The 18,835-nt window shown below is 46.3% G+C and overlaps 12 protein-coding genes across 12 annotated transcripts; 5 read left to right on the top strand and 7 right to left on the bottom strand.

Annotated features, from left to right (window-relative positions):
- Nucleotides 1-665: 665 nt before the first annotated feature.
- KL911_000539 (uncharacterized protein) lies at nucleotides 666-1,922 on the bottom strand (the record flags this gene model as incomplete). Its single annotated transcript, XM_043200783.1, has 1 exon — nucleotides 666-1,922. The coding sequence occupies one exon, from the start codon at nucleotides 1,920-1,922 to the stop codon at nucleotides 666-668; it is 1,257 nt and encodes a 418-aa protein (XP_043057232.1).
- A 392-nt stretch (nucleotides 1,923-2,314) lies between these two features.
- KL911_000538 (uncharacterized protein) lies at nucleotides 2,315-4,510 on the bottom strand (the record flags this gene model as incomplete). Its single annotated transcript, XM_043200775.1, has 1 exon — nucleotides 2,315-4,510. The coding sequence occupies one exon, from the start codon at nucleotides 4,508-4,510 to the stop codon at nucleotides 2,315-2,317; it is 2,196 nt and encodes a 731-aa protein (XP_043057231.1).
- A 253-nt stretch (nucleotides 4,511-4,763) lies between these two features.
- Nucleotides 4,764-5,705, top strand: KL911_000537 (uncharacterized protein; the record flags this gene model as incomplete). The annotated part of the gene is made up of 1 exon (XM_043200764.1): nucleotides 4,764-5,705. The coding sequence occupies one exon, from the start codon at nucleotides 4,764-4,766 to the stop codon at nucleotides 5,703-5,705; it is 942 nt and encodes a 313-aa protein (XP_043057230.1).
- Nucleotides 5,706-5,794: 89 nt separating this feature from the next.
- Nucleotides 5,795-6,547, bottom strand: KL911_000536 (uncharacterized protein; the record flags this gene model as incomplete). Its single annotated transcript, XM_043200753.1, has 1 exon — nucleotides 5,795-6,547. One exon carries the CDS (start codon nucleotides 6,545-6,547, stop codon nucleotides 5,795-5,797), a length of 753 nt encoding a protein of 250 aa, XP_043057229.1.
- Nucleotides 6,548-6,884: 337 nt separating this feature from the next.
- Nucleotides 6,885-7,886, top strand: KL911_000535 (uncharacterized protein; the record flags this gene model as incomplete). The annotated part of the gene is made up of 1 exon (XM_043200742.1): nucleotides 6,885-7,886. The coding sequence occupies one exon, from the start codon at nucleotides 6,885-6,887 to the stop codon at nucleotides 7,884-7,886; it is 1,002 nt and encodes a 333-aa protein (XP_043057228.1).
- A 212-nt stretch (nucleotides 7,887-8,098) lies between these two features.
- Nucleotides 8,099-9,625, bottom strand: KL911_000534 (uncharacterized protein; the record flags this gene model as incomplete). The annotated part of the gene is made up of 1 exon (XM_043200731.1): nucleotides 8,099-9,625. The coding sequence occupies one exon, from the start codon at nucleotides 9,623-9,625 to the stop codon at nucleotides 8,099-8,101; it is 1,527 nt and encodes a 508-aa protein (XP_043057227.1).
- Nucleotides 9,626-11,045: 1,420 nt separating this feature from the next.
- On the bottom strand, nucleotides 11,046-12,212 carry KL911_000533 (uncharacterized protein; the record flags this gene model as incomplete). Its single annotated transcript, XM_043200720.1, has 1 exon — nucleotides 11,046-12,212. One exon carries the CDS (start codon nucleotides 12,210-12,212, stop codon nucleotides 11,046-11,048), a length of 1,167 nt encoding a protein of 388 aa, XP_043057226.1.
- Nucleotides 12,213-12,244: 32 nt separating this feature from the next.
- KL911_000532 (uncharacterized protein) lies at nucleotides 12,245-13,270 on the bottom strand (the record flags this gene model as incomplete). The annotated part of the gene is made up of 2 exons (XM_043200709.1): nucleotides 12,245-12,969; nucleotides 13,258-13,270. The coding sequence occupies 2 exons, from the start codon at nucleotides 13,268-13,270 to the stop codon at nucleotides 12,245-12,247; spliced, it is 738 nt and encodes a 245-aa protein (XP_043057225.1).
- Nucleotides 13,271-13,336: 66 nt separating this feature from the next.
- On the top strand, nucleotides 13,337-14,725 carry KL911_000531 (uncharacterized protein; the record flags this gene model as incomplete). The annotated part of the gene is made up of 1 exon (XM_043200698.1): nucleotides 13,337-14,725. One exon carries the CDS (start codon nucleotides 13,337-13,339, stop codon nucleotides 14,723-14,725), a length of 1,389 nt encoding a protein of 462 aa, XP_043057224.1.
- Nucleotides 14,726-15,324: 599 nt separating this feature from the next.
- KL911_000530 (uncharacterized protein) lies at nucleotides 15,325-16,329 on the top strand (the record flags this gene model as incomplete). The annotated part of the gene is made up of 1 exon (XM_043200687.1): nucleotides 15,325-16,329. One exon carries the CDS (start codon nucleotides 15,325-15,327, stop codon nucleotides 16,327-16,329), a length of 1,005 nt encoding a protein of 334 aa, XP_043057223.1.
- A 288-nt stretch (nucleotides 16,330-16,617) lies between these two features.
- KL911_000529 (uncharacterized protein) lies at nucleotides 16,618-17,052 on the top strand (the record flags this gene model as incomplete). The annotated part of the gene is made up of 1 exon (XM_043200675.1): nucleotides 16,618-17,052. The coding sequence occupies one exon, from the start codon at nucleotides 16,618-16,620 to the stop codon at nucleotides 17,050-17,052; it is 435 nt and encodes a 144-aa protein (XP_043057222.1).
- Nucleotides 17,053-17,376: 324 nt separating this feature from the next.
- KL911_000528 (uncharacterized protein) lies at nucleotides 17,377-18,759 on the bottom strand (the record flags this gene model as incomplete). Its single annotated transcript, XM_043200664.1, has 1 exon — nucleotides 17,377-18,759. One exon carries the CDS (start codon nucleotides 18,757-18,759, stop codon nucleotides 17,377-17,379), a length of 1,383 nt encoding a protein of 460 aa, XP_043057221.1.
- Between the last annotated feature and the right edge of the window lie 76 nt (nucleotides 18,760-18,835).

The raw sequence follows: 18,835 nt of genomic DNA, 5'->3' as shown, positions 1-18,835 counted from the left end.
TCCTAAAAGCTAATACTACAAGTCAGCACTGCAATATATATAGAATAAATCTTCTAGTTGACGTTTACAATATGCTAGCAGACATCGACGCGCGGAAAATCTATATAACTATCGTATAGGTATCCCTAAAGGGTTTACACTGTGGCCGGCCACTGCGGATTAGAATTAGATGTCGCTGGTGCCTCAAAGTTTTGTGATGCTTTTTCTGCGGAGTCTTTCATTGGCTTCGGATCCGACAATGACCTATCATACTATTAATGTAGTGGAACTTGATAGATCATGTCTAATGTGTTGGATGGTTATGCGAACGCTACTGCAGTATTGCTAAAACAAAGTTCAGAATCAGAAAAATGACATTCATATCAGACTTACCCTATCCGGCTGCCTGCAACCTCAATAGCAGCTACCCGCAAGCCTTGGCATTCTACTGGACTGGAAAACCAATGATTACCCAAGATTAACCGAATCGAGCAAGTTCGTTACCGATCAAAATACGCCACCTTTTACTTTTACTTTCGTTCTTCCAAATTAAAAAAAGTGACTTTTTATTTTCGTTACATAGTAGACACCTCATTAATCTCACGTCTTGAAAAGCCAGAAACTCTTGAAGTTTATCAATATACAATGACTCAGGAGGATATGGTCTGGTTGATGACCTAATACAATTAGGCCTTATTTTCATCCACAGATTCAATCTTCAATGGACGTTCAGGAGATGGCGAAAGGATGTAACGAGCATCAATAAGCTTCACTTTAGGATTCACAGTGAGGCCGAATCCAGGTTTGTCAAGCTGTGAAATGTTCAAGAATCCTTTGGTTGGAACAGTTTCATCTGTGAATAAGGATCCAAAGACCGGTAGCACAGAAGAGGAGTCTGGAGAGTTGGCTAAGTACTCCTGGAAAGGTGTGTTCGATTGGGAAGCAACAAAATGATATGAGTAGGAACCGGAGGCGTGTGGCACAACTGGAATGTCGTAAGCAGCAGCTTGTGCAGCAATCTTCAAAAGCTCGGTCATTCCTCCAACCCACATAACATCTGGCTGCAAAATATCCACATTTCTTCCCTCAATCAATTTTCTGAATCCGTACTTGGAATACTCGTGCTCTCCGGTTGTGAATTTCATTGTTGGGAAGGCACGCTTGAGCAAAGCATATCCATCAAAGTCATCAGGATGAAGAGTCTCCTCCCACCAGTTGATATCCAAGTCTTGAGTAGCTTTGACAAGATCTATCACATATGGAACATTCAGCGACATGTAACAATCAACCATAAGCGGGAAATCCGGTCCCACTGCTTTACGATGATTTCTTAGGAACTCCACATTCTTTCTGAGTCCTGGGAATCCATCATCAGGTCCGAATGGTAGTGCGACCTTTCCTCCCCAGAATCCCATCTCCTTTGCCGCTTTTGGGTTGCATCCAGTACAGTAGAAATCAATTCTGTCGCGCGTTGCACCACCAATCATCTTGTAGACCGGCTCGTTTCTGATCTTACCCAGAAGATCCCAAATAGCCAGGTCAACAACTGAAATGACAGCCAAAGTGATACCCTTTCTTCCGTAAAACATGGAGGCTCTAAACAATTTATCCCAGATCAAGTTGTAGTTTCTTGGATCTTCTCCAATAATGAATCTCTCAAAATGATTGTGGACCAACCAACACGCAATTGGTCCTCCAAATCCAGTTGCAAATCCTTTGGAGCCGTCCGTGGATTCGATTTCCACGCAAAACGAGCCTAGAACGTTGATTCCCCAGCTGGTACGAGACGCTTTATATTCAGGGAACTTCGACATTGGATTGGAAATATAGTTGTCCACCAGCCAATGTCCTTTTTCAACATTATGGTAGTCTCCACCTATACCCTTTCCTTCGGTAAGATAGGTAGTTATTTTCTTGATACGAGGAAATTCACTGGCCGTCATTTTAGTTTTTGCAATGAAACTATGATTTGGGAAGTTCGAGCTGTTATATAATTATTGAGTTGTTTACAGAAATGTGAAATTGATTGTTTCATGGTCATCAGTTACGAGCCATTTCTGGGTTTCAAAAATGCTTAGACCCGGAAAAATCATTTAAAGAATATCCCGAAAACAAAAATGTGGGGAAACCTGCCCCACTATCCAATTTTGGAACTATTTTTTTGTATGTTCGGGTTAATAAGCTAATGATAAAAGTCGAAGGATATGCAGGGCGGGGAATTTATTTCTAGTACAATTATACCATATGTAAATAGCCGAGTGAATAATTTATGTTCGTAACCCCAGCATCCGCTGGTTGAAAGATATAACGTGAGTTGCTTATGCCGTATAGAGTTTTAAAGAGGTTCTTGTGCCATGTTGTTTTGAGTCAAATACCCAAGTAGATCTTCAAATCCAAAGGAGCTGGTGTCAAATTGGAAAGCGTCGAGAAGCATACTCTCCTCTTGGGTTCTATTTGATCTTGACTTCGTCGAAGCTAACAGACCATTTTTATCCATAACAGCATTTTGGTTATCGTGATGTTTCCGGCTTTGAGTATCTTTTGCTAAGTTTTTGTTCAAAATGAGAGAAAGTAGATGTGCATTGATCCTCATGTCAGCAATGGCCTGGGACGGAGGTATTTCATCCTCGTTTCCTTCTGGATAATCTGCGTTTGCAGAAGCAGGGAGAGTATCAAAACCGAAGCTTTGTAGCTGCCTCAAAATCCTATAATATTTTTGAGCTCCCTGCCAATGCTTCCCAATTGCGAACAATATTCCGCAAAACAGCTTCAGTTTCATGTTGAGATTTTCCCGATCTGACTGGCTTTTTGCAGCCTGGTTAAATATGCTGTCTGCTATCAGAACTCTGGCACAAACCCATAAACAAAAAGAATAATGTGGTCCCAAGTTCTCAAGCATTTTTTCACCCTTCTTCTTTTCTTGCTCCATAATATTTTGAGCCAGTAATGCTACCCTTTCCACTGATTCGAGACATATTCGCCGCGAGCCTTCTGAATGCTTGAAGGCTGGAGATTCAATATGCGGGTATCCATAGGCGCTGTGCATCTTGATCAGTGCTATGTGATATGAAGAGTGCAAAAGAGCCAGACCTGCGATCTCTTCAAAGGTATGTTGTTCGGTGCCCAAAGTGCTTGAGTCCAACAGAGAAGCGTACTTAGACGGCAGATTGCTCTTCCACTCCTTAATTTCGTTTTCCAACATATGAAAGTGCACAAACCACTCGCAAACATTTTGCTTGTCAGCTATATTCCGCGGGTGAGAGATAAACCCATACATCCTTCTCATCATCTGTATTACATCAGTGAAGTAGCTGAAGGCATCAAAGGTTTCTATTTCTGAACCATTTCTGGCGAAAAGAGATGGCTTATAGTTTGGGTCGTCAATTTGACTCCACAACTTGGTTCCCAAAGGCCTAGAAAGATTTCCTTCGGAGTCGGGCACGCACAAGGGTGTGCCTGAAGAGAATGAATTCAGAATATCAAGAGCAACAATACCCCATCCTAACCGAATCCTACCCTCTTTCTCACTGACCGTGACAGGCTCTTTCAGAACTTTTGCTCTTTTCGGTCGAATAACGTATGGTAAAGACTCCTTTGGAGTTTCCGGAGATGTGGATTGAGAAGTTATATCGTTGGTAACCGAAATATTTAAGTGGATCATTCCAGTGGCAGACATGCTGATAACTGACGACGATTCCGGAACAACAGAATTTCCAAACGAGTAGTAAGCCATTAACGCTATTGTTTGAAGTTGAGCAACCGAGGAGACAGAGTAACACTCAAGAATGATTTTCTGCTTACATGTGAGAATCAATTGTTCAACTTCATCCTTGGACATGAAAATATTCTTGCTTTCTTGTATGTATTGCACTGAATTTAGAAGAATCCCATAAATGATCAAGGGTGGTTTGTGAACCGACAACTCCTGAGCGGCATTCGCAGCTTCGATCGCACAAATATACTGCTGTATAGTTTTTCTTGTTTCCAGTGGATGAATAACAGGAAAGCTCGGAAATACTTTGGCAAAGAATATATCGACGAGTTGTTTAAGCGTTCCAGGTCTTGGTAACCCGCTGTTGAGAAGTCTGATGTTTTCCATGTTTTCGCGTTTACGCTCCATCTCTGACGTCATGGATGTTTGAGGTTGAGTCAAGCCAGCGTCCACAGATGTTACACTAGCTTGAAGAGCCTCTGAGCTCATCAAATTCACCAAATTCTGTCCCACGGGGTTTGTAGATTTGCCAGCCTGCAAGCTTCCAAGTGCCGCTTCAATAAGTTTGAACTTCTTACGGAACGTCTGGCTTTCTTCCTCCAAGGAAGATAGCCTCTTTAGTAGCTCTTTTCCATAACCGGGTTTAAGACCCGGTTTTTTGACGAAAGAATATACACACTCAAATCCGTGACTTCGACAATGTGAACATTCTTTTTGCGAATCGCATTTCAGCTTCTTTGCCCGGCAGACATCGCATGATTTGGACAACCGTTTACGGTTATTTTCATTGTCATCAAGTACGACCTCCTGGATGTTCATATTTCGTTGATGTGCCTCGAAACCTGATCTTTTTCCCAGAACCAAAAGATCAGTTTCCCCGGAAATTTTGTTTACCCCACAAATTCGTGCGTACGCAGGAGACTTCTCCATGCATAAGCTTCCGGAAATTTAATTAGCGACACCTTGCACCAACCGAACCTCCCCCTGCGAGTGGCTCATATATATGGAGTTCGGACAATACGATCATGGAAAGCTTTTTCGTACTCTCTAGCTTTTGAAACCTTCCCTGAAAATGACCAATACTATCACAGGAGCACCAGAACCACCACAACCTGGAATTTACACTCCAGTTCCCACGTTTTTCAAAAAGGACCTTGTTACAATAGATTATGAGACCCAGATTGCCCACGCCAAGTATTTAAGAGACAATGGTATCAAAGGCTTGGTTCTAATGGGAAGTACTGGAGAAGCAGCTCATTTAACAAGAACAGAGAGAGTCTCAATCATCGAGGCCATCCACAAAAATCTGCCTGGATTTCCAATTCTTGCAGGAGTGGCTCAAAACTGCTTGGAAGAAGTGCTCCACGAAATTGACGCGGTTAAAGAAGCCGGAGCATCTTATGCGCTTGTCTTGAGCTCCAGCTATTACGGACCAGGAATCAAGCAGGCCGCAATTGAAGAATTTTACACACAGGTTGCAAATCAATCTAGTCTGCCAATCATGATATACGTTTATCCTGGAGTGACCAACAATATTGTGGTGGAACCGGAAACTATAGTCAAGCTGTCGAGACATCCGAACATTGTTGGAACCAAGATATCGCACGGAGACGTCGCACACCACACAATGATTGCAATGTCACCGCTTACGAAGGAGAACAATTTCTACACTTTCACCGGACTGGGGCAAATACTTCTTCCAGTTCTCACGGTGGGAGGAAAGGGCACAGTTGATGCACTGTCGGGAGCATTCCCAAAGCTATACGTCAAAATTTACGAGCTGTTTCAAGCTAAGCAGTATGAGGAAGCCGCAAAACTTCAGTTTATTGCTACGAGAGCAGAAGAGCTGGTGGTTAGATTTGGTGTCGTGGGTATTAAGAAAATGATCAGTCTCAAAGGGTTTGGAGAAACCTATCTCGGAAGAATGCCTCTCAATCAGGACGTTGATCACAGCTACTGGGCACAGTTCAAACAGAATATCTCGGAAATTGTGGACGCTGAAAGTGCTTTGTAAAAGTATATCAATCCCATTACACGGCCGGCCATGTTTCACTATTATTAGTACAGCTGCCTTGTCAAGCGACTTGGAATGGCTATGACTCTTTATTGTAGATTTACAAACAAACCACCATCAACCAGTAGCTGGGCGCCAGTGACATATTCGGACAGGTCGCTGGCAAGAAATATTGCTGGTCCTGCCATATCTGATGGAACACCAAGTCTACCCAATGGGATTCTTCCCTCCATATAGGCCTTCTTTTGCGGATCTTGCAAGTCCTCCTCGTTCAATTGAGTTCTGATCGTTCCAGGGAGTAGGGCGTTACACCTTATCTTATGTTTACCAAGAGCGCATGCAGTTGACTGCATGAGCGACAAGATAGCGGCTTTCGTAGGAGTATAATGTGCCTGCAGTCCACCGCCCACCAGCGCGCTGATGGAAGAGATTCCAATAATAGATCCACCCTTTCCTTGTTTGATCATCTGGGCCGCGGCAGCTTGTGTCGCAAAAAAGGCACCATCGAGGTTGATGCTCACAGTGTTTTTATACAGATCGTAGTCAATTTCTGTGAACTCCATAAACTTGCACACCCCAGCATTGGACACAAAAACGTTGAGCTCGCCGAATTTGTTCACCGTCTGTTCAATAAGATTCAGTGATGTTTCGGGATGTCTTATATCGCCCTCAACTGCTAGCAGGTCTGGAATCTCTTCCTTCAGACTTTGGATTTCGCTCTCTTGGCCGTTAAGGTAATTAATCGCGACTTTGGCTCCTTGCTGGGACATCCCCACAGCAATTGCTCTACCAATTCCTGTGGCAGCTCCTGTTATCGCAACAACTTTACCTTGGAGAATCATTTGATACTTAGCACCAATCAGCCTGTTCTCTTAGTGTGAACAGAGATCCTCGAAAAATATCCCAATTATATGTATTGATCTAAATTTCCAACTCGCTCGGAAAAATGTTATGGTCACCCTAAAAGTTCCGACATCTGCGTCTTGACCAAAGAGGAGAAGGGACCGGGGTTGTATTTTTTCATGTCCGAATAAAAATCCGTGACTTTGATTTCTTAGTAATAGAATGGAAATAATAGATGCGATGGGAATACAAGAACTGTTCAGTCTGTCTTGATCGGTTTTATCATTGCATTCAATTCGCCGAAATTTAAACCTGGCCTCATCCTGTTCTGACAGTATGGGGAAGATCGACCTGATAGACGCACATGTGCATCTTTACGATGAAGAGAGCCTAAGCTCACTGAGGTGGATGGATAAATCACTTCATATTAGTTGCGAGCACACAGCAACCAAGTATAGGGCACAGAACTGGAATCAAGGATCTAGCCCATTCAATTTCAAGGGTGTTATCTATATTGAATCGGACGTCAAGACAGATCTTTCATGTGGCCTTGAAGGCTTTACTCCTGCTGTAAGAGAATTGAAATTTGTCGTCGAACAGTCCATAAAAGAAGAGGGCTTGATTATAGCCATAATACCTTGGGCACCGGTGCCTTTAGGACCTCAGACGCTGGAACTCTACCTCAATAAACTGTTTGAAGATATCAATCCACAACAGATCTCTCTAGTCAAGGGTTTTCGATTTCTCTTGCAAGACAAGCCGGATGGCATCATGGTTTCAAGGAAGTTCATCGAGTCCATTAAGTGGCTGGCTAGCAAGAACTTCGTCTTCGAGCTGGGCATTGATTTTCATCGTCGTGGAGATGGCCAGTATAGAGAGGTGGGTGTTTTGTTTGAGAGCGTAAAAGATGCCGCATTTGTCATAGATCATTTTGGAAAGCCCAATCTTGCAGTTGACGGGTTTTCAGACAACTTCAACGCGTGGAAGCGCTCGATGAAGAACATCCACGAGATAGCTCTGAAAAATAACAATGCAGTCTATTTGAAACTCAGTGGTTTGCTTTCGGAACTTGACAAACACGCTGAGAATCTGAGCTACGAAGAAATTGTGCAGAGCGCCACTCCCTACTTTGAATACGCGCTGCAGACATTTGGACCTTCTAGAGTTATTTGGGGAAGTGACTGGCCAGTATGCAAGCTCAATGGTGGAGAGAGAGCATTTCCATTATGGAGAGACCTAACCATGGACATTTTGAACAGTCTTGAGGCATCTGATGACCTGAAACAGAGAGTGTTTAGTCTCAATGCCGTGGAAGCCTACAATATACATGTCAGCTGAGGGAGAACCGCCAGTCAGGGTCTTCCCTCGCTTCAGATAGTAGGGCATTTGGTCATGCCAGTCTTATGCCAAATCAATCTCTGCTAATGACTTGATAGATCACTGCGCGGTGGAAAAATCAACCTGGACTAAGTATAGCTACGATAAAACAAGCGCAAGTAAAAGAACTCCAAAATATTACACAGTGGATAAATAGCTGATCTTGGTTGAGCCTACTCAACAAAGCTAACATGATCTTTCTCATCAACAACAAAGGCCTTTGATTCAATGTCTTTCCTCCTTTCTCCAGGCCGTATTGGATGTCCCCTTGTCGTGAAAACCCCACCCGTGAATCCACCACGGTCGAACAAGTGATCGATGTCCTCCAACTCGAGACCCTTGGTTTCGGGGTAGAAACAGTACACGATAGGAATCCACGTGAAGTTAAGAATGGCAAAGATAATAAACGTTCTCCAACCAATATTGTTGATAGCTTTTGGCGTGATCTGCACAACGGCAAACACCGATAGCCAGTTGATAAAAGATGCGATAGCTTGCACCCTGGACCGAAGACGGGTACCGTTCAGCTCTGCAGGGAAGAACCAGACATTGAGCCATCCGACTCCCATAAACAGTTGGTAGAGGAAAACAAAGCAGCTGGCAGCGACCGAGGTAGCATATCTTTCCTGAGACAGAAGACCAGAGACCGCAATGAAACACACTGTCAGTCCTGCTGAAGAAATGAACAGCATAGTACGCCTTCCGTACTTGTCGATGGTCCACACAGGAACGAAAGCTCCCACCAGGTACACAATTTCGCAGCATCCACCTAGAACCAAGGAGGTATTTCTGGACAGGTGCATCGTGTTCTGATAAACAATCGGCGCGTAGTAGTTTATCATATTTGATCCCGTGAACTGTTGCATGATCATGATTCCACAGCTTAATATAAGTCTTCTGAGGTTTCCATTGTGGATTTCAAATAGCTCTCCAAACCTGAACTCTCCACCGGCCGCTTCATTGTCAACTGTTGTTTTGATGTCTTGCACTTCCTGAAGCACAATGTCGGAGTCAAGATCTTCATCAAAAATGGCAGCAAGAACCTCTTGTGCCTCGCTGTATCTTTTCTTAGTCACTAGCCATCTAGGCGTCTCTGGTAGAATTCCTGTGAGGAGTTCGATCACCAAGGCCAGTGCAAACAAGCCTTGGAGCGAGCAAGGAAATCTCCACTGCACAGGGCCGTCCGTGAATGATGTTCCATAGCCAACCCAGTAGGCGATGATAACTCCAGCAATAGTAACGACGGCCTGGTACGTTAGCATTTTTCCTCTATTGCCAGCTAGAGCACACTCAGCTTGGTACACAGGAATAGTGGACGAGTTAAAGCCGTTTCCGATGCCTGTGACGATTCTTCCAACATAAAACTGGCCCCTGGTGTAGGACGAAGCAAGGATTATAGTCCCCACAATCATTGTGGAGCCTCCTGTGAGCATCATCCATCTCCGGCCAGCTCTTTCACCGACAAAGAAGCACATCACCGATCCCAGACAACATCCGAGATCGTAAACTGAGGAGAGCAGGCCCTGGACATCGGAATCAGGATGGTTGAAGTCCTTACCAAACCTGTTATCTGCTCCAACAATTGTCGACATCAGACCCTGATCATACCCAAGGAGCAAAAAACCTGTACAGGAGCAAAACGTCACGAGGAAGCGCAACGTCTTTCCTCTGAAGCGTATGTTCTGTTTCTGCAAAATCATTGTGGTTTATATCCCAGACCACGCTTAAATTACTGTTGTGATAATCTTGATTGGGGCCAATCTAGCAAACAAACTTGAGGCGACTTGATCCTCTTATATAACCGCTTAAGCAGCCTCGCGGAGGTGACAAACTTCAAACACGCTTCAGATGACTAGATGTTGGCAAAAGTCATAAACTCCCTTGCTGCGGTGAAACAATATCCCGTCCTCCATTGTGGAGCACACGTTTTGTCATGGGCAAAAGTGGGGTCCAAATAACAGCTGTGGAGTAATTCTTGACAGAATTTAAGTCATCAGGCACCAGTTTCGGCATAAAACATTTTCAGCCAGCAGTCACTACGGTTGGATAGTAGACTTTTTCAGACAGCTATATCATAACGAGACGTTTACGACCGACGGACCAAACATAGAACTCAGACAAGTCTCCGTGGTATGTAGGTCTTGGTAAATCAATGGCATTGGTTTGCTCCTATCCAAAGAAAGACGCATGTCGTGGTCATCATAATCGGGAACTATTGTGTTAGATAGCCCTGAACGAACGTACACGCTATTGTGCATCGCCGTACAACGAGGGGCTTTCACACATATGCCTCGCAAGATCAATGTTCCGGACTCCGGCCCCGCAGATTTCCTCAATCCATCTACCCCACATGAAACCTGTGCATGAAAAGAGGGAGATTTGATCACGTGTCAAATGCGCTCCGATAACTTCAGCCAGATGGTTGGCTACTCGCGGCCAATGAAATGGACTCTTGACTGCTCTACTAACTAGATGGGACGATGTAGCTCTAATCGCCAAGAATACCAAGCGCTGCGAAAATGGTTATTGTTTGCGACAGAAGTTACATGATTGCGGTTTACAAGTTGTCGGCGACATCACCTTCTGCGAATCTGCCACCTTCTGCGAATCTGCCACCTTCAGAGTTCTTTTTTGGTTTTGTTCCAGCCAAAGCACAGACAAAGTAGAGCCAGCAGCTCATGCTGAATACTCACGGCATTGCACGATTCTGTGGCTAGTTTGCGCTCTCAGTGCGCATCCTTTGGATAACAATCTAGCGACCCCATTTTCGAAATAAACTGGTGCAACTCCCCCCACCCAACGATCACCTCCTCTGCCACCGCAGCGCTCTACATTTTCTCACCTCCTACATCGCTTCTCCCCGCTCTGGGCTCTTCACTTACAATCACACGCCATTCCGCTCAAACGTCACAAACCACGAACTACCCATCCACTCTACGACTGCTCCTCCCATGGACCACCTCATCTCTCGTTCAATACTCTTTTTCTACACTATCCCCAATATGCCCCCTCCACATCACCCAGAGCCCCCCAGTGTCTTCGTTCTAACCCCACCACAAACGTCTCCACCACCTTAGTCTTGTCTTTTGGCCTATCTTTCGGCCTACACGCGACTCCTCGCTACGCCCACTTTCCCAGCAGCGCCATGATTCCTGCCCCGCTGAACAAGAACGCCAAGAGCAGAGTTGCTCTGCCCAGCGTCTTTGGCCGTTCGGGACCGAAAAGAAAGTCCCGGGCTATCAGTTCCACCAGCGCCGTGTACATCAGAATGCCAGCCGAAATAGAGTTCAGGACGCCCTGCACGATGTTCCCGGCAAACGAGTTCGGGTTGTATGTGGTACGCACGCCGATGCCGATGGCCACACAGATCGGGGTCGTGAGGCCGTACAACAGGCACAGCAGCCACGGCCAGCTCTTCTTGTCTGCCGCGAACGGGATCGCCGACAGCCGGGCCCCAATGCCGAGCCCCTCAAACGACTGGTGGAACACCATCGCCGGGTACAGCACCCGGAAGTCGTTGTAGCCGCAGGCGCCCAGGTTCAGGCCAATCATGACCGAGTGGAACACGACGCCAAACTCCAGGATCAGGAAAGCCGCGATCTGCGTCCGGAACGACACCTCGACCATGCTCTCGTCGGAGACCGTAAAGTCGTCCTTGCTAACGGACCTCTGTCTCGTGAGTTCCTGCTCAAGGTCGTCGTCGCCGCGGTTACCCGCGATAACATCCACGACGCTCACTTGCCGCATCGGGCCGTACTTCTGCTCCACGTACACCTCTGAGTAGACGTCCAGCGTGAAGATCGTCGCGACGCTGATGAGCATCAGCGCCGGGGGCCACGAGTAGTCGGCCCAGTGCCCGGACATGCCCACACACGAGCTGGGGCCGATCTCCTCGTACGCAGGGTCCATAAGGTGGACATACGCGGTAGCAAGGATGACGCCGGACCCAAAGTGCCGCGCCAGCAGGTATGCCAGCTCGGGGATCCTGAGCGACTTTATGCGGCGGGCCACGAGGGGGAACATCGTGAAGCACGTCGAGACAAAGAGAATCACAAACACAGAGGACACTCGCACGCCCAGAGACCCGCTGTACTCGTTGCCTCCAAAATACACTCCGTTCATCACGCACACCTTCCAGGCGTCGGTGACCTCGTCGCTGTCGACTGTGATGTTTGCTGGACTGTACCGCATTGGTGCCGATGAAGAAAAATCGGTCCTCTTATACCATTTTTCTCGACCCTGGTGGTGCGTGAAAATTAGGACCAAAAAAAGTTCAACGCTGGCCATTGCTCGAAAACTCCCGCAAGTCATTGCTTACCTCATCGACGTCGATGTTGTGGATGGTCCAAGCTGCGTTTGCACGCCTCGGGCCTGCGTTGCGGCAGAACCAGCACTGGCACCATACGGCACAGGTTGTTGGCGAAGCCTGTCTCCGAAGAGATGTGCACGTCCAGCTTCTCAAAAAACTCCTGCAGGTCGTCTACAGAGTGTCCATGTTGCTGTCCCAGGTCTGCGGACCGGCCATGCGTGACAATGCTGCCGTTCGGGTGGCCCAGTCTTTGAATAACAGCTCTGCACCGTCGCGCAATGGCATCTGATCTATTTTTTAGTTGCATTTCTGCAGTTCTGCGCCGCACGCTTGCCATCTCCCGGAATACAGCGATAGCGCGATCTTGTCGTGGCACAGCGCAACGTAGCAGTTCCTCGCCAGCAACGGCCGAATCTGGATATCTCTGCGCCCACCACAACAGACCTGTCGTGTTACGTCGCGCTTTATGTTGTGCACCCTGCTTTCTGTTTTTTGTGCCACACACGCTCTGGCGCTGGCGCCGTCGCCCCTTCCCTGCCACTCGGAACGGTGCCCCTATGAGCTGCTCGTAGGCTTCTCGTGCTGCAGTCTGCAATATTGAGTCGTTCACCGTTTTCGTTTGCGCTGGCGGCGTTCCTGCTTGGCTGTACTTTTCGCCTGTTTTTGACCTGCATTTGTGTATTGTGCTGCAGGCCAAATCCTCCTTACCGCACGCAAAGCTATACGTAGTTGCGACTTTCTGCGTGTCCGTTCACCGTCTTGCACACTAGCCGCGCACTGCTCTCTTGTCTTCGGTCTCTGTTTGTATTTTCGAAATGGAAATTATACGTCCCGTACTCGCTGAGGCAACACTTTCGGCAACTTTTTTCTAGAAGATATTTCCACGAGACTATTTGCCACTTTGCCGCCTGCGCGGTAATGCGGGAGCGCTAATACGCTGGTTAGAAACACAGAGGTAGCACTTATACCTTCTCCAAATACATTTTCTCGATCAAAAACCTAACCGACATTTTCATCAGCCACCAGCAATCTTCATTTTAGCCTCTTTCGTAATCTGACAGCGCGCTAAAATTGCGAACTAAATAATTTTTTTTTCTTTTGGATGTCGTGTCTTGCTTGCCGTTCCCGCAAGATCCAGTGCGATGCAACCAAGCCGCAGTGCCTGCGTTGTCTCAAGTCAGATGTTCCGTGTTACTACAAACCGCAGCCTACTGATTCTCTAGCTTGTGTACAGTGCAAGCGTGGACGACGTCGCTGCTCGCGAACAAAGCCTACATGTGATAGATGCAGACAATTAGGCAAAAAATGCGAATATCCATCCGCCGTGACAGTTCAGTCAATTGAAGTCCTTGATGCTCTTTATGATGCTCCAACATCGGAAATTGAGATGCTCTGCGAATCTACAATGCATAGAGATCCGCCGTTCTTTGCTGGCAACTTCCTTGATAGGCGATTTATATGCAAATTGCGCGAGGGCCAGGTCTCCATGCCGCTTGCCAAGGCTGTGGCAGGACTGTCGCTTGATCTCGTTGTTCCCGAGTACCGTCTGGTAAGCTTTTCCAACTACTGGTACGAGAGACTGCTTTCGGACTCTCTACTTTCGGTGCCCTCGCTCGATCATCTTCAAGCGCTCCTCATAACACTGATATGCGCGCGCAGCTCAATCAAGCACTTTCTCCTTATTCCTGTACTTTCGCGTATGGCCTATGGGCTCATACTGAATCACGAGCTCAACTGGGTGAAGGACCCTTTTGAGAAAGAGCGTCGTCGCCGCATGGTTTGGAATATTTTCGTTCTGGACAAGATATACGCAGCAGGAGTACCGGAATTTGTGTCCTGCAACGTCGGTCTATTGTCCAGCCGTCCGCCGTCAGCAGGTCTCACTTCAGAGCCCTCACCGTTTCGCACCCAGCTCCCGCGTTATGTTGCACCTTTCAATCTCTTTTCACTTGTTGTGCATCTCGCACAGCTACAATACAACACTTTGAACGCCGTAAAACTCGTTGAGAGCGGGACTGGATCTCTTGAAGACGTCGCTCACGATCTTCATTTGACTTTGGATTTACTTCCGGATAACCTCCGGTATTCTGCAGCAAACGTTGCGGCGCTACCGGCAAATCATAGATCTCTCTTCATCAACATGCATCTCCTGCTTTTGCTCAATCAACGCGAATTGAACAGACTTGAGGGGCCGGCCAGATCGCTTGATCTTGCGCTCGCCATTTCCGCCATTGCACGCGATAACAGTCATATCCTTGCAAACTCACGCACAACTACCACGTTGGCATTTGCACTATTCGAGGCCTCAAAAATCATGCTTCATGCTGGGCTCGACGTGAAATCAAATATAGACGTCATGACTGGCGCCAAATGGGCAGACCCGAGCGTTGTGAACATATTTTTGCGCGAACTCTGCGAGGACCGCCTTTTCGGGGGTCTTCTCTCCCTGTCGGAGCTCCATCCAGCACATAATCTTTCCTGGTGCATTTAGTAGCTCGCGTAAGCTACGTCACACCACCTTATGGAGCAAACAAGTAATTTCTGATGTGTCGCTATCGGTAAGCTATATAGTTCACAGTCTCTTGTATAAACGCTCTACGCTTCCTAGCTCATTGATTGGCTGCGCTTAAGAAAAAAGATACCCTGCTACCTCCTTTCGCTTGCGATTGATACGCCGAGTAAAATCACCTTGTAGCTGATTTTTTCTAGAAGGCTGTACCTGCAGATACCTTGTGACATCCAAACTTCAAATTAAAAACTGATGAAAAATTCATTTTCGACTACGATCATATGAAGGACGACGGCGGAGTAAGCAAAATCGATTACCACAGGCGGACAAGAAGAACTCAACCCCCAAAAAGGCAACGACCGCTTCCCTTCTTGATGGTGCATTGATCTCGGCTACTTCTTTGCCCGTCTTCCGAGGGACCCAATCCCAAGACGGAACTGCTTTTGCTCGAGATTATTGTTTGATCGGAGATCGGAGATTTTTTTACCGAGAAAAAAAGCTCTCTGTCGTTGGACCTCATATAAATAGCTCACTTCTTACTTGCCGAGCTATAGTCAAACCCCTTGCTCAGTCACAGTATAATGTCAGTCCTTGTTTCTGGAGCAAACGGATTCATTGCAACACATATAGTGGACAATCTGCTTGAAGCAGGCTACCCAGTCATTGGTACAGTCAGATCTGCCACAAAGGCCGAGCCTCTGGTCAGAGATTTCCTAAAGAAGTACCCAGCTGCGAAGCTGAGTATTGAAGTGGTGGAAGATATTACAGCTGAGGGTGCCTTTGACGGAGTGCTGCAGAACCATCACGATGTCAAGTACGTCCTTCACACTGCTTCCCCTGCAACCCTCGGACTGGATAAACCTCTTAAAGAGGCATACTTGGACCCAGCATTGGCAGGAACTCTCAGTATTCTTAAATCCATCAAAACACGTGCTCCTCAGGTGACCAACGTGGTTATCACGTCTTCGTTTGCCGCAATATACGGCTTCAACAAGGATTACGTCACCTATACTAACGAGCATTGGAGTCCACTTGAATGGGAGCAGGTCAACAATGAAGTTCTCGCTTACTGTGCATCCAAAAAGTATGCCGAAAAGGCTGCTTGGGAGTTTGTAGAGCAGGAGAAGCCCAACTTCAAACTATCCACGATTTGTCCACCGTACGTATTTGGACCTCAGCTCTTTGATTGGATGGCTGCCAAAAAACTGAATACCTCCAATGAGCTAATTACAAAAGTGATCAATACTCCGCAAACCACTGACTTCCTGGAAAAGCCAAGCGGCATCTTTGTTGACGTGAGAGATGTGGCAAAAATCCACAAGCTGGCACTAGAAAAGGAAGCTTCATACGGAACAAGACTGTTTATTGGCTCTCAAACATTTACAGGCCAGACAATTCTCAATATTCTAAATAAGAACTTCCCAGAGAAGAAGCTTGCTGTTGGAGCTCCAGAGAAAGATGATCCAAACAAGGTGCTTGGATTCAACATTGAAAATGTGCTCGAATCTATCGGAGGCTACAAGTTCATTTCCCTTGAACGCTCAGTGGTTGACACGGCATCCCAGTACTGGCAAATGAATTCTTAAGACCAAGAGCATAGAAGCTAGAATTTTGGCATAGGTATAAGTACAGGGATTGGTGAGCACCAAAATATCTGTCCCCGCTGGAACACTATCCCGGATTAAACGCAGTAGTAAGGACAATAAAATGCGTGCTGTAACAGGTCTCTCAACACAACAGAGTGTTTCGGACTAATCTTATTTCTTTAAATAATTAGAGTCATCACGTCATTGAAATAATAAAAGCAATCTTTTTCAGTTGATGCTTCGTGCTTATCTTAGGGGGACCCCAATAGGGTGGAAGACGGGCAATTGATGTCGCCATGTCACTCAGTGGTCAGATTAGCTAGATTTTGTCACCGTGCGGCTGGACTCCGCGATTTATTTATTATTTTTTCATTGCATTCTTCGTGCATATATAAAGTAGCTCCAAACCACTGTGTATCTACTCTGCTGCAACGCCTTTTACAGCTGACACAGAAATTGATCTGGAGCAGAATTCCTATTGAATGTTTTGAGGGCGACTCCAACTCGGAGTTCCCGTTATTCAATTTGGTGCTGCCAAGTACTTTGAAGCGAGCGATGCCAAGATTGCCCAAGGCAGCGAACGTTGGAACAGGATATTCAAGTTTCTGGCAAGTAGCCTATTTTCTGATCACCAAGGTTGCTCCGAGATTCGCGCTCTTTGAACGGGATAGAGAAGAACGATTATCCATTATAATCATGTCACCTCAGCCAGGATTATCATAAACGTGTTGCCAGACCTGTGCTCAGTCTTTGTTGGCTTTGATAGTTATCAATGGTCGCATTTCGTGAAGTCCGCCAAGTCCAATCCGCCGAGGCGTTCCGCTCAAGTAGCTCGGCGAGGTAAGTTCATGTGGTCTTAGGAGGAAACGAAACATTGAAGATCAACTCGCGTTCTCGAAGAATCGCAGCAGCCTTCAGATGGAATGGAATTACTGGTCTTGCTGCAATTCTAGTAGCACAGCTATGAGTTCATCACTGAAAAGAGATCCGAAGAAGGCTTTTACGCTGTTTACTGAAGTCCTGAAAAGCAAGTGCGAAGCTTGAAAATTAATATAAGTACTCGAACTCAGGAACGCCATCTGAAGAGACCTGTTGTCTTTTGTTTTGGATGCGTAAGTTGATGGCCATTACCACCGCAACAGCGACGTTCAAGCAAAAGCAGATGACCCATGATCTGAAAGCGTACGTGTATGTTGGGGCATCTTGGCTGCGGAAGAGTTGTGGTCCACCAATGTTACTGGCGCAGTAAATCAGGAACATAGAATTGCTGACAATAGTCTTTTTTGTCGAACCAACGAAATTGGACGAGGCCATCGACAGCAACAATGGGAACGTTGCGGTCTGGACTAAGACAAAATAGAATCCAGTCAATTTGGCTCCCAGATTTGGACCCTTGTAAATGAGACATCCTCCGATGATTCCAAACATGCAACACACAGAAATCGTCACACATCTGAGCCCTTTCCTTTTGCTGGCAATGACTCCAGATCCGGTGATAGCCGTCCAAGCAATTACAGAGCCCGGCAAATTGAGCAACGTCGTATTTATGGCGCTGAATCCGAAGTTGTGCAAGATAATATTTCCATAGCTCTGAACTCCACTATTCGGCAAGATAGAAAGCACAACGGATCCAAGCAGAAGCCACAAATTGATGTCCTTTGCACAAGAGAACAGCTCGTCCCAACTCCAGTCATTCTCCACCTTCTGGTTTTTCATATTCTCAGCATAGAATTGTTTCTCCGCTTCCGTGAGAAAGCTGGCCTTAGACGGAGAATCTGGGAGGAAGAAGAAGAGAGCGAAACTCCACACAAATGTGATGCACCCGTAAACGATAAAAATGTATCTCCATGGAGATAGCTTTCCAGTAATGTGACCCAGACCAAACGACAGGAAAGATCCAACGATTGCACCGGCATCGTTACCGGCAAACCAGATTCCCGATCTGGCAGATTGTTGTTCTGGCTTCCACCACATACCCGTAATCAACATAAATGAAGGACTCACAACACTCTCAAGAAGACCTAGGAAGAATCTGGCAGCAAGAATTCCAGCATAGTTTTGACAAGCTCCCGAGCAAGCTAGCGTGATTCCCCACAGACAGACCGAGACTGAGACAAACTTTGCAATTGGAACTATTTGAAGGACTCTGACACTCACCAAATTTCCAAGCATATAACCAAAATAGAAGATCGACGACGTCCATGAGTAATCTTGGCCCACTAGACCCAAATCTTTTTTCAGACCGAAAACGGAAGACTGACCCAAAGCCAGTTTATCCATAAATTGCAATCCGTAAGTGACCACCATCAGCGGAAGGATATGAAGATCCACCTTCCGAAAAAGTTTTTCCTTCTCAATGTACACGGAGGCTTCAGAAACATGAAGCTCATCCTTGTCACTCATGCTATCTTCCTTAACGCAGTTACCCATTAGCGAAATAAGGATTTTTTCATCACTTATATATACTTTTTTTTTAGGAGCGCGAGATTTTTATCTGCACGTCTTA

The sequence above is a fragment of the Ogataea haglerorum genome, assembly GCF_019207285.1.
Source record: "Ogataea haglerorum isolate 81-453-3 chromosome Unknown 81-453-3_NODE_1_length_915391_cov_96.871712, whole genome shotgun sequence".
Lineage (NCBI taxonomy): Eukaryota > Fungi > Ascomycota > Pichiomycetes > Pichiales > Pichiaceae > Ogataea > Ogataea haglerorum.
This window is presented reverse-complemented; position numbering and strand designations above follow the sequence as displayed.